We start from the raw sequence: 12,053 nt of genomic DNA on the forward strand, positions 1-12,053 counted from the left end.
AGTGGAAGCTGGACAATCACCTGCAAGCATTAGTGTCCCAGAGGACGTGGAACAGGTTAGGGAAACACCTGGTAACATAACCCTAAAGTGAACCACATTTGTGAAGAATCACAAGAAAACCATAAGTAAGGTTAGCATGGATCTACCCACTGAAGAATCTCACGATCAGGTTCCAAATCCAAAAATAATCAAACCCAGCAGTTTACAATTAGAACTGAGCAAGAACAAGGGGCAGGAAGAAATCCCAGGTGTCTTGCAGGGGCTTAAAAAAAAATGCATCATCCACTATCACCCTAGAAATAAGAAGTATCAATGTGTCAGAACCTGAATGGTTAACACTGTGTATTGTGGAAGCATTAGTCAAGGGGTTAAAGCTTGTACAAACAGAATCTTGCCACAAGCAACAACAGAAATTTGCACATAATACAATCTTCAACAATCCATGGTCCTGGAGATTAACTGTAGTGGTACAAACTGGTGTAGGAGAAACTACAACTCCATTTGAAAGCACGTAACCAAAAGAAATGCAACTTTTTGATGGTACCTCCAAAGGAAGGATGACGGAAAAAACATAAGCTTGAACCTCAAATGTCTGTTACAGGCAATGCCAGCTATAGCAGTTATGAGATGGAGAAGTGAGTGAAATGAATGTGTACAGTGGTGTGACCCTGAACTGTCTTGCTGTTTCTTTTTTTTCCCTTTTTCTAAACCCAAAATACAAGCAATATAAAAATAAAATCAAAGGAATTTCCTTTTTTCCTTTTTGGGGGAGGTGTCATGCACACTGGAAGTGCAATGATACAACAATCATGGACTAACTCTGAAAAGTTATGAAAAAATGACTCTCTTTAAAAAAAAATTAACCTTTATTTAAAGGCTGCGTTTGCTGACCACACAACCACTAGGTGGCTCTGCAGTGGCACATGCGCAAATGCAGCCTGTGCCACTAAAACGTCACAGTCTGCGATGACCGGCAGCTGCCAGGACTAAAGATGGCGCTGCTCAAGTAATCACACGAAGGCAATCAAACATATGGCAGCACACAATGGCCGGAGGGAGAAAGCGAGCAGGCCGGGAGGGAGTGAGCAAGTGGGCCAGGGGGAGGGAGTGAGCGAGCGGGGCGAGGGATGGGGGGGCGTGGTGAGCGAGTGGGCCGGTGGGGGTGTGAATGGGCAGGGAGCGAGCGGGTGGGGGAGGGGAGTGGGACGATGAGCGGGGGTGGGGTGGAGAGCTCACCCACCACCACCAAGGTCTTTGGCCGCGCACTCCCCGCTCCCCCCACCCCCGCTCCCCGCCTGCGTTACACTATGATGCCATCTGCGCATGCGCCAACTAGTCCTGGCAATGCAGAACGCAGCGCATGCGCAGAAAATAGCCAATCTGCACATGTGCGCAGATTGGCGCAGTCTGATGACATCAGCTGCTGGCTGCGTTGTCAATCACTTTGTTATTTAAAAAGTGAACAATGGTACAAAATGGCCACTGAAGAAAAGGGGGGTTAGCCTTTTCTGTATTCAAAGTGCCTGACAACGACAAAGGACAAATCTTCAAAGGCAAAGGTGTTAATGGAGCCCATCCTAGACCTATCCATTCCAGAATTGAATGTCGTCTTCTGAAACAAAGGAGATGGAAAGTAGCCATGTTCTGAGCCATTGTGCAGTCACCATGGGGAAGAGAGGAGAATGTCTCCTACCAGCAGGTGAGAGGTGACACAGTTTTACTTTTTTAAAAAAAAGACAGCCAGAGTGAGAGAGAGAGTGACCCAGAAGATGAACCTGCTTGTAACAGCTTGAGTTCCAGCCAAGCCAGGAAGCCAGTGCCCTGCTGAAAAATCCGACATCTACAGAATACATGGTGGCTCCTCATCAGAGCCCTTTCCTATCCTGAGTGGTGTGAAACAGGGCTGTGTTCTCGCACCCACACTTTTTGGGATTTTCTTCTCCCTGCTGCTTTCACATGCGTTCAAATCCTCTGAAGAAGGAATTTTCCTCCACACAAGATCAGGGGGCAGGTTGTTCAACCTTGCCCGTCTAAGAGCGAAGTCCAAAGTACGGAAAGTCCTCATCAGAGAACTCCTCTTTGCTGACGATGCTGCTTTAACATCTCACACTGAAGAATGCCTGCAGAGTCTCATCGACAGGTTTGCGTCTGCCTGCAATGAATTTGGCCTAACCATCAGCCTCAAGAAAACGAACATCATGGGGCAGGATGTCAGAAATGCTCCATCCATCAATATTGGCGACCACGCTCTGGAAGTGGTTCAAGAGTTCACCTACCTAGGCTCAACTATCACCAGTAACCTGTCTCTAGATGCAGAAATCAACAAGCGCATGGGTAAGGCTTCCACTGCTATGTCCAGACTGGCCAAGAGAGTGTGGGAAAATGGCGCACTGACACGGAACACAAAAGTCCGAGTGTATCAGGCCTGTGTCCTCAGTACCTTGCTCTACGGCAGCGAGGCCTGGACAACGTATGCCAGCCAAGAGCGACGTCTCAATTCATTCCATCTTCGCTGCCTTCGGAGAATACTTGGCATTAGGTGGCAGGACTATATCTCCAACACAGAAGTCCTTGAAGCGGCCAACACCCCCAGCTTATACACACTACTGAGTCAGCGGCGCTTGAGATGGCTTGGCCATGTGAGCCGCATGGAAGATGGCAGGATCCCCAAAGACACATTGTACAGCGAGCTCGCCACTGGTATCAGACCCACCGGCCGTCCATGTCTCCGTTATAAAGACGTCTGCAAACGCGACATGAAATCGTGTGACATTGATCACAAGTCGTGGGAGTCAGTTGCCAGCATTCGCCAGAGCTGGCGGGCAGCCATAAAGACAGGGCTAAATTGTGGCGAGTCGAAGAGACTTAGTAGTTGGCAGGAAAAAAGACAGAGGCGCAAGGGGAGAGCCAACTGTGCAACAGCCCCAACAAACAAATTTCTCTGCAGCACCTGTGGAAGAGCCTGTCACTCCAGAATTGGCCTTTATAGCCACTCCAGGCGCTGCTTCACAAACCACTGACCACCTCCAGGCGCGTATCCATTGTCTCTCGAGATAAGGAGGCCCAAAAGAAACAGAATACAGCAGTAAGAGCTAGACATAACCCACCATCTTCAACCGAACCTTCAATGAAGAGAGAAATCTACAATCGTCTCAGGCCTGCATCCATCTAGAAGTTATTCTCAAGAGAATTTAAAAAGTATGTCGTAAACCTCCTCCACCCCCCTCTTTCCTCTCCCCCCCCCCCCCCCCCCCCCACTAAAAACCACTTTCCTCCTTCCCTTCTCTATCTGTTTTTTATGTGTCTACGAGCAAATGCGTGAGTGGATGCAGTTGCACAATTTCAGAATTGGTCAATAAACAATTGACTTTTTTTAAACCTACAAGAAATCCTATTGCTGTCTGGTTAGTTGAAAGATAAAACACTAAGGGGCTAAACTCAAATACAAATACACTTGCTGCAGTCAGGTGGGGGGTTAAACAGTGGGAATCACCCATGCCACACCACGTGTCCGTAACTTTTGTCAAGAGACAGGAAGGGATGAGAAGCCTGCCAGAACTGACTTTTTCGTATGTCAACTTTTGGGATGCACATCTTGCACATTCATGGTCTTGACTTATTTCACTAGATTTATTGAGGTTTGTAATCATCTATTTTGCATCCTCTCTGTTTGGAGACTGCTATTTCTTACCATGGTTGCTAACCCAGGTTGGAAAGTTTTTTTGTCAGCGCTCTCTCGTGACAGCAAAGCCTCCAGCACTTGGTTGTCAAAATGGCCCTTTTTCTTCCTTCATTGGTCTACAATGTCAGTAACAAGCTGGCCTGGGCTAATGTGTTTGTTGCTATGGCTTCTACTTGTTACTGTTAACAGAGGCGGCATTGATTACTGCTGGTCATGCCTTATCAGTTGTTATTAGAATACACGCTGGATCACAAGGGAGGAAATCCGCAAAAGCTTTGGTTCACTCATGTTAAAAGCTGAGTAAGCATGACCAGTGTTAACTTTACTGCACAGTCACTCCTTTTATTGGACAAGGATCTTTGTACTAACTTTCTGACAGTTGCAATGTAAATTTAGCATAAACGTCCTAATTATAAATTGCATTCTGATTTGGATATCCTTCCACTACTAGGTGGTAGGTGCCTTGCTGTTGGGCAGCATTGCTGCTGCTCTAGGACTGCAGCTGGAGCAAATATAATGCCCAGAAACCAACGCCCGGTATGTCATGACAGCATGAAAACTGCTCTGGATAGTTACTGACTGCTTTCTCATTCTGAAAGGAAGAAAGAGTTAGCATTTCATAGAAATCATAGAAAGCTTACGGCACAGCAAGAGGCCACTTGGCCCATCGTGTCTGTGCTGGCCGAAAAACGATCCACCCGCTCTAATCCCACCTTCCTGTATTTAATCCGTAGCCCTGCAGATTACGGCAATTGGGGTGCATATGCAGACTCTTTTGAATGAGTTGAGGGTTTCTGCGTCTACTACCTTTTCAGGCAGTGTTCCAGACCCCTACCACCCTCTGGGTAAAAAAACATTTTCCTCTTCATCCATAGCACCTTTCACAACTTCAGGCCATCTCAAAATGCTTTATAGCCAATGAAGTATTTTTCAAGTATACTCAATGTTATAATGTAGAAAATGTGGCAGCCAAATTGTGAACAGTAAGTTCCCACAAACAGCATGCGATAAATGCCAGATAATCTGCTTTATTGATATTGATTGAAGGATAAATATTGGCTAGGACACCAGGGATAACTCCCCTGCTCCTCTTTGAAATACTGCCATGGGATTTTTTGTATCCACCTGAGAGCACAAAAAGGATCTCTGTTCAATCTCTCGTCCAAAAGAGAGCACTGACACTGTAGCCCTCCCTCAGTCCAGCACTGTAATGTCAGCATAGATTTTTATGCTCAAGTGGCTGGGGTGGGACTAGAACGCACAACCTTCTGACTCGGAGCTGAGAGAGCTGCCCCCTGAGCCATGGCTGACACCAAAGTCAATAAACCTGCATTGCATATAGGTGTGTGCAGCAGAGTTGGTGGATCAAGGTGAGTTGTGGATTTTGGCTATCTTCGCTTAGCTCTGGGGACGTTTGATTATAGTCCTACTATCTTATGGTTGAACTAACATTTATTGGTGATGGAAGCTGAATCCATAATACCTTTGAAAAAAGGGAAGTGGACAAATATTAGAGCAAGAAAACTTTGAATGTGGGTTCAAGTGGATAGCTCCTTCAGAGAGCCAGCACAGGCACATTGGGCCAAATAGCCTCCTTTTGTACTTGGATTGAATTAATTTGCTCGATAATGTGAAGTGATAGATCTCTCCTATCTGTTGCTTTCTGGCGAGTGTCTGGGCTGGATTGTAACTTGGAGCATGCAAAATAAAGCAACAATTCATGTTTAAATCTTGTATGTAGCTGATTCTTAAGCTTGTAGTAACTAGCAGCTGTGGCAGTCCAAGTGCTCCCTTTTTCCTGCTGCAATTGTTGATTAAAGTTCAAACACTCTGGTATTTGGATATGACAATATTACCTCCTAGAGTTAATGGTATTCTGTAATAGCTTAGTTGCTAACTGATCACATAGTTTAGATTTGAATACTTGAGTATGGGTAGAACCCAGAATTCAGCTGTGTAACTAGCTGTTTCAGTCTAAGATGTAAGTTTTTCAAATGCTGGTTAACAGGTTGCAGGGAGAAGGGAAGGTTCCTTTTGGGCAAAAGTTGTCAAATGGTTGTCTCCCCTGCAGTTTTCCTGTTTTGAGTACGGAGCAGAGGAGGAAGGGAGAAATGGGACAACGTTCCTTGTTTTTAACATGTCTGATCTCTTTCTACAGCTGAACCGAATGGAGTATGTCCACTCAAAGAGCTTAATCTACAGAGACGTCAAGCCAGAAAACTTTCTAATTGGAAGGCAAGGCAATAAAAAGGAACACATAATCCATATAATAGACTTTGGTTTAGCCAAGGAGTATGTTGATCCTGATACCAAAAAGCACATCCCATACAGGGAGCACAAGAGCTTAACTGGCACTGCAAGATACATGTCCATCAACACTCACCTGGGCAAAGGTCTGTTGTACAGCCATCGCTGGATCTTTTTTTGGGTGGGGCTTGCTGTTGTACTATGCGGGGAAGCTTGTATTCATATTGCTTGAGATCTAAAGCACTTCACTGTTTTATGGGCAGTTGGGGGGATGGAAAATATTTCAGATCTGGAAGTAAGATGCAATGATGACATTTATAGGTTGCATAAATGATGGTGTAAAAGGTGAAGAATGCTTGCATCCAGCCTGACCCATTTAATTCAATTGTGATATTTTGGTATTTTGTCATGAGAAATGCAGTTTTGTGTGAGATTTAAGTTCTTTTAGAATTTACGTCCATTGAAGTTACAGAGACATGATGGATCTTCAGTGATGGGATGCTGGACATGTTTGCATCAAGTTACAAAACTGACCTAACTAGTTTGCAAATGAAAAGTATCTTGGTAGTTTATGCAAACCCTTGTTGTTAAGCTCTGTTTCGGAAAACAGTGTTATTACTTTTCATTATTTACTGCCCTGTCTTTTTTGACACTTCCTCTCTCTTCCCCTCCCCCATTTTGCAAACGTTATGCACCATTCTCTGGCACAAATGGAAGTAGGTTGGCTGCTGTAATTGGCTGCTCCAAGGTGGCAGAAAGTGCTCTGGGTGATTCACTGTAATTTCTCTCATTCCTCTTCCCACTCTCCCCCTCCCCACCCGCTCCCCCTGCCAAAACTCCAGAAATAAGAAACACCATGGCAGCGAAACTGCCAGATTTCCAGACTTTCCCAGTGTAGCTGTATCTGGCCACTGCATGGTATTCAGAAATTGCCTAGGTTGGGAATACCCACAATGGACAACTCATTTGTGATCCTGTGTCCTAACTCAGTACATTAATACACCCAAGTACTGTGTCAAATGTTGGTCCGTTATACCACTGTCTAATTTCCAACTACTGGATCTTGGCTCCTTACTTCACACATTTAAGTAGGATAGTCATAGCAGTTCTTTTATAATGCGCAATTTTTGCTTCTGAAGACTTTTAGAGCTGGGATATAACTGTTCCATGTGCGCAGTTAACAATTTATTTTTTTAAATGAGCTGTTGAATCTGCATTTTGTGCTCATTTAAGGGATATCTGTGTAGGAGAATTAAATATTCTTCCTCCGCATACTCTTAAGATGGGTCTCTCTTCTAACTGGGGAAGATCACTGGGAGAGCACTGATCTCAGAAACGCTATATTCCAAGAACAATTTCATTTTCCCAAGCTAGTTCCTTGATTATCATAGCAGTTGCTGTCCCTGAAGGGAAAATGTTGGTCAATTCCTCCTTATGTAGGTTTTGCACCATCCTCATTTTCCCTATTTGGAGTGGTGCTTTTACACGGGGACTTTTCCTCGATACACTTCCACTTACTGCGAACTAGCTTTTGGAATTGGCTCTGCGGCAGTCAAAGACTAAGATTTTCACAGGAGTCCCTGTGCTTTTCAGTTTGCTTTTAAACACTGAGCTATATTCAGGGGGATTGAACCTTTCCAAAAGTATTGGTTAGCACACACTTTGCAACTTGGCCAGGCAGAAAATATTGGGCAGCTGGAAGCACTGCCTTGTTTTTGTACCCTACAACTTTGACGTTGGCACCACGTGGTGCTGAATGTTCATTTTGAATCCCTCTGGGTTGCGGGTGCAGGTGTTAATTGTGAACTTTCGTAGTTTAGTTCAGCACTTCAGTTCCTGATCTTGGAGCTGTAGCTGCCCCAACTGACTCGCATTTATCAAATAATTTGTGGGTTCTCAGATGGCTGTACTAGCATGCAGGGGGAGGGGTGGGGGGGTCGTGGCTCACTGATATGCCATTTTGGCCAGGATGGTTATAAGAGCATAGCTATCTTGCCTTCAGATTCTGGCCATGAAATTTTTCATGCGAAGATTGCCTTGATGATGGTAACTTTGACTGATTTGATGTGCCATACATTGTTCCTATTTTTAGCCTAAATTTTCATGGCTTTGCTGTCATTAGACCCAGCTTCATATATCCTGATCCAGTCTGTTTCAGCTGATTTACTTTGAGGCCTTTGAGATTTTGCTAATTCAGCAAAGAACCTACATTTATATAGTGCTTTTAAGGACATCTATGAATTACAGCCAATTAGTACTTTTTGAAATGTATTGTAATGTAGGGTCTCGCAAACAGCAATGTGAAAATGACCAGGTAACCTGTTTTAGTGGTGTTGGTCATGGGATAAATGTCAGCCAGAAACCTGGGGAAAACTCTTGTGCTGCTCTTCGAAATAGTGCCATGGGATCTTTTACAAGAGGATAGAGGGGGGCCTCAGTTTAATATGTTGCCAGAAAGACGGTACCTCTGACAGTGCTGCACTCCCTTAGTACTGCCCTGGACTGTCTGCCTGGATTTTCTGCTCAAATCTCTGAGTGGCGCTTGATTCCACAACCTTCTGAATCAACTGAGCCTATTGATACCTTTGTCTCCTTTCTCCCTTCGCTGATCTGGATGCAAATTTTTCATAGACTATATTTAGCTCAACTTTGTACTCGACTGGAATTACCTTCTCTACTTCGGGTATCCTGGATTTTCATGAAATGTGTGTGATCGTCCATTTGGTTTTAAAAGTTGGGGTAACCTAGAACTTCAGAGAATTTCTAATAGAAAGAAAGCACTTTGGGGAAACCAGTTGAGGATATGCTGACACTAAAAGCCAGTGGGCCAAATTACAAATAGGCAAAATAGCAGAATGCAATCTCCCATGACATTGGTAAACATCCTGGAATCCTATGTATTTAAAGTAGAGCTTGACTTATCACTGTCCTGGTCTTGCTAATACCCTGGCAGCTTGATTGTTAGAGAAATTGCTTCTGAGTAAATTCCCCTGTTCCTTGATAACTGGGCTTCTGAGCACTGACACCTAATTCAGTGGTTTTCACATTTTTCTGTGTAGGGGCACCCTGTGGTGCATTCCAGGGGTGCCCTGCGTTTATTAATATATGGCGAGGTGAGGGGGCATGAGAATCACCTGCAATTGGGCGGCACAGTGGTGCAGTGGTTAGCACTGCAGCCTCACAGCTCCAGGGACCCGGGTTCAATTCTGGGTACTGCCTGTGTGGAGTTTGCAAGTTCTCCCTGTGTCTGCGTGGGTTTTCTCCGGGTGCTCCGGTTTCCTCCCACAAGCAAAAAGACTTGCAGGTTGGTAGGTAAATTGGCCATTATAAATTGTCACTAGTATAGGTAGGTGGTAGGGAAATATAGGGACAGATGGGGATGTTTGGTAGGATTAGTGTAGGATTAGTATAAATGGGTGGTTGATGGTCGGCACAGACTCGGTGGGCCGAAGGGCCTGTTTCAGTGCTGTATCTCTAATCTAATCTAATCTAATTATAGATGCATGCTGGGGGAAATCCCTAAAATTGATATGTTCCTATTGACTCCTGTTCTAATTTGCCAAATAACTGTTAGCTACCCAATGAGAAGCAATGTTGTAATTATTGAGTACATTTTATTATTGACTTCGTGAGATAAGTACTGTGCTAGTAATTCAGTGAATGCAGAAATCTGACAGTGTATACACTGAGTTTCAGACTTTTAGATACTGCACGTATTATAGGATAAGACCATCTCTATTTCCCAGGTCTGTATTAAAATATACGAGTCTAATGTTAAGTGACTTGAGATACGTATTAGAGTATGTATATTTCCACAGTAATTCTCCCTCCTCAAAATGCGCCAGCTCATTAGTTAAATGTATTCTTGTTTTTCCCTAGAGCAAAGCCGCAGAGATGACTTGGAGGCTTTAGGACACATGTTTATGTATTTTCTACGAGGCAGTCTCCCCTGGCAGGGATTAAAGGTGAGGGTGATGTGCACTTCCCTGATTTCAGGATTGTACTAACACTATATTTAACAATCCACTGAATCAGTAATAACCGTATGTGTAAAGAACTAATGAACTGTAGTAATTAATCAAAGAGGAACTTTTTATTTTCGGGTCATTTCCGGCAAAGAAACATCTTGCAGACTATAATATATGCGTGATGGGTACCTCAGCAGATTCGAGCAGAAATGCAAATTTTTTTGTGTGTCTAATAAAATACAGCTGCTCAAAATCACCCCAGAATCCCATAATTCTACAAATTGTGATCATATCTGGGAATAAGCATGAAAAAGTACTTTGAGGCATTTAAACGAGCCCTAGTCCACAAAACTGAAGCTCACGCATTTTATAATCTTCAATTGAACCCAGGGATTAGCTTGTCTTCACATCGCTCCCTATCGTCCATTATAATTTATGATACATTATGATTGCCGTTTTGTTCTGTTTGGACAGTGTTTGAAACAGCCGTGACATATAAGAATGTAGCTGCAAATTTCTTAATGATGTGATCTCGTTTCTGAAGGATATTGTGAATATTCTGCTGTTAATTGCTCAAGTTCTTGAAGATGTATGGTTTCAAAGTGCTTTCTGACTTGGGCAATGTAAACTTCTGGTTATAGTTTTGGCTCTGAGCTGAATTCAAACTGTTTGGCTTACAAGCCAACAAGCCCTGCTCACCATCTGTGATGAAACAGAGCCAACACAGAAAGGGGCCATTTGGCCCATTGTCTTTGTTATGACAACCCAAAACTAATCCCGCTGTTTTGGTCTCCCCATAATTCTGATTCAAATGTGTATTTAATTTTCCCTTAAAAGATGCAGTGATCTGTGCAGCAGTCAGTCCATGTGGCAAAGCGTTTCATGCTCAGTAACTGTTAAAAAAAATTTCTTTTGACCTCTGTCCTCACTCCTGGTTGACCATATTCAATTGGTGACCACATTCATCACTGATTCTCCAACAAGAGAGTATAGCTTTTCTGTATCAGATCTCTTCATAATTTTAAAAACCTCTGTTAAATGTTCTTGCAGCCTTCTGTGCTCTGATGTGGTAGATGGATTTCAACACAGGTAAGTTTGAAGCCATCCATTTTACACCACAAGGGCATAGATCCAAGTATTATTTAAATGGTGTAAAGCTAGGAACAATAGAGATCCAAGAAATTTAGGGATCCATTTAAATCACTAAAATGTCGTAGTCAAGTATAAAAAAAAATGTAAAAGACTAATGGAATGTTAACTTTTATAACTAGAGGGACAGAATATAAATGGGAGGATGTTTTGCTGCAGCTATACAAAGCCCTGTTGGTCCACATCTGGAGTAATTTGTACAGTTTTGCACACCTCGCCTTAGAAGGGATAACATTGACCTCGGAAGGAGTGCAACGCACTCGCCAGAATGTTACTAGGGTTCCAAGGGTTTGAATATAAGAACATATTAAATAGGAGCAGGAGTAGGCCATTTGGCCCCTCAAGCCTGCCCTAAGATCATGGCTGATCTACCCCAGACCTCAACTCCTATTTCGTGTCAGCTCCTCATAGACCTCAACTCCCTGATATTTCAAAAATCTATCCACCTCCTCTTCAAATACTTTCAGGGATCTAGCCTCCACAACTCTCTGGGGTAGAGAATTCCAGACATTCACTACCCTCTGAGAGAAGAAGTTCCTTCACATCTCAGTTTTAAATGAGTGTCCCCTTATTCTGTAACTATGTCCCCTAGTTTGAGATTCCCTCAGTAGAAACATTTTCTCAACATCTACCCTGTCAAGTCCCCTCAGAATCTTGTACATTTCAATAAGATCACCCCTCATTCTTCTAAACTCTAATGAATAAAGGCCTAATCTGTTTAGCCGTTCTAGATAAGTCAATCCCTTCATCCCAGGAATCAGCCTAGTGAATCTCTTTTGAACTGCCTTCAATGCCAGTATGCCTTTTCTTAAATACGGGGACCAAAACTGTACACAGTACTCAAGCTGCAGCCTTACCAGCATCCTGTACAGTTGTAACAAGACTTCCCTATTTTTAAACTCCAACCCCCTAGCAATAAAGACCAAAATTCCATTTGCTGCCTTAATTACTTGCTGCACCTGCATGCTAACGTTTTGTGTTCCATGCACAAGAACACCCAGATCGCT

The 12,053-nt window shown here is 43.5% G+C and overlaps 1 protein-coding gene across 7 annotated transcripts in view; it reads left to right on the forward strand.

The window, feature by feature from the left end:
- The window catches only part of LOC137350622 (casein kinase I-like), a 180,403-nt gene that overhangs the window by 118,222 nt on the left and 50,128 nt on the right, over window positions 1–12,053 (forward strand). For all 7 annotated transcript variants that reach the window (XM_068015371.1, XM_068015373.1, XM_068015376.1 and 4 more), the window contains 2 exons: window positions 5,841–6,075; window positions 9,809–9,894. In XM_068015371.1, the coding sequence (XP_067871472.1) occupies window positions 5,841–6,075; window positions 9,809–9,894 (321 nt within the window). The remainder of the gene's footprint in view (window positions 1–5,840; window positions 6,076–9,808; window positions 9,895–12,053) is intronic.

This window comes from Heterodontus francisci, chromosome 35 (genome assembly GCF_036365525.1).
Source record: "Heterodontus francisci isolate sHetFra1 chromosome 35, sHetFra1.hap1, whole genome shotgun sequence".
NCBI classification, from domain to species: Eukaryota; Metazoa; Chordata; class Chondrichthyes; order Heterodontiformes; family Heterodontidae; genus Heterodontus; species Heterodontus francisci.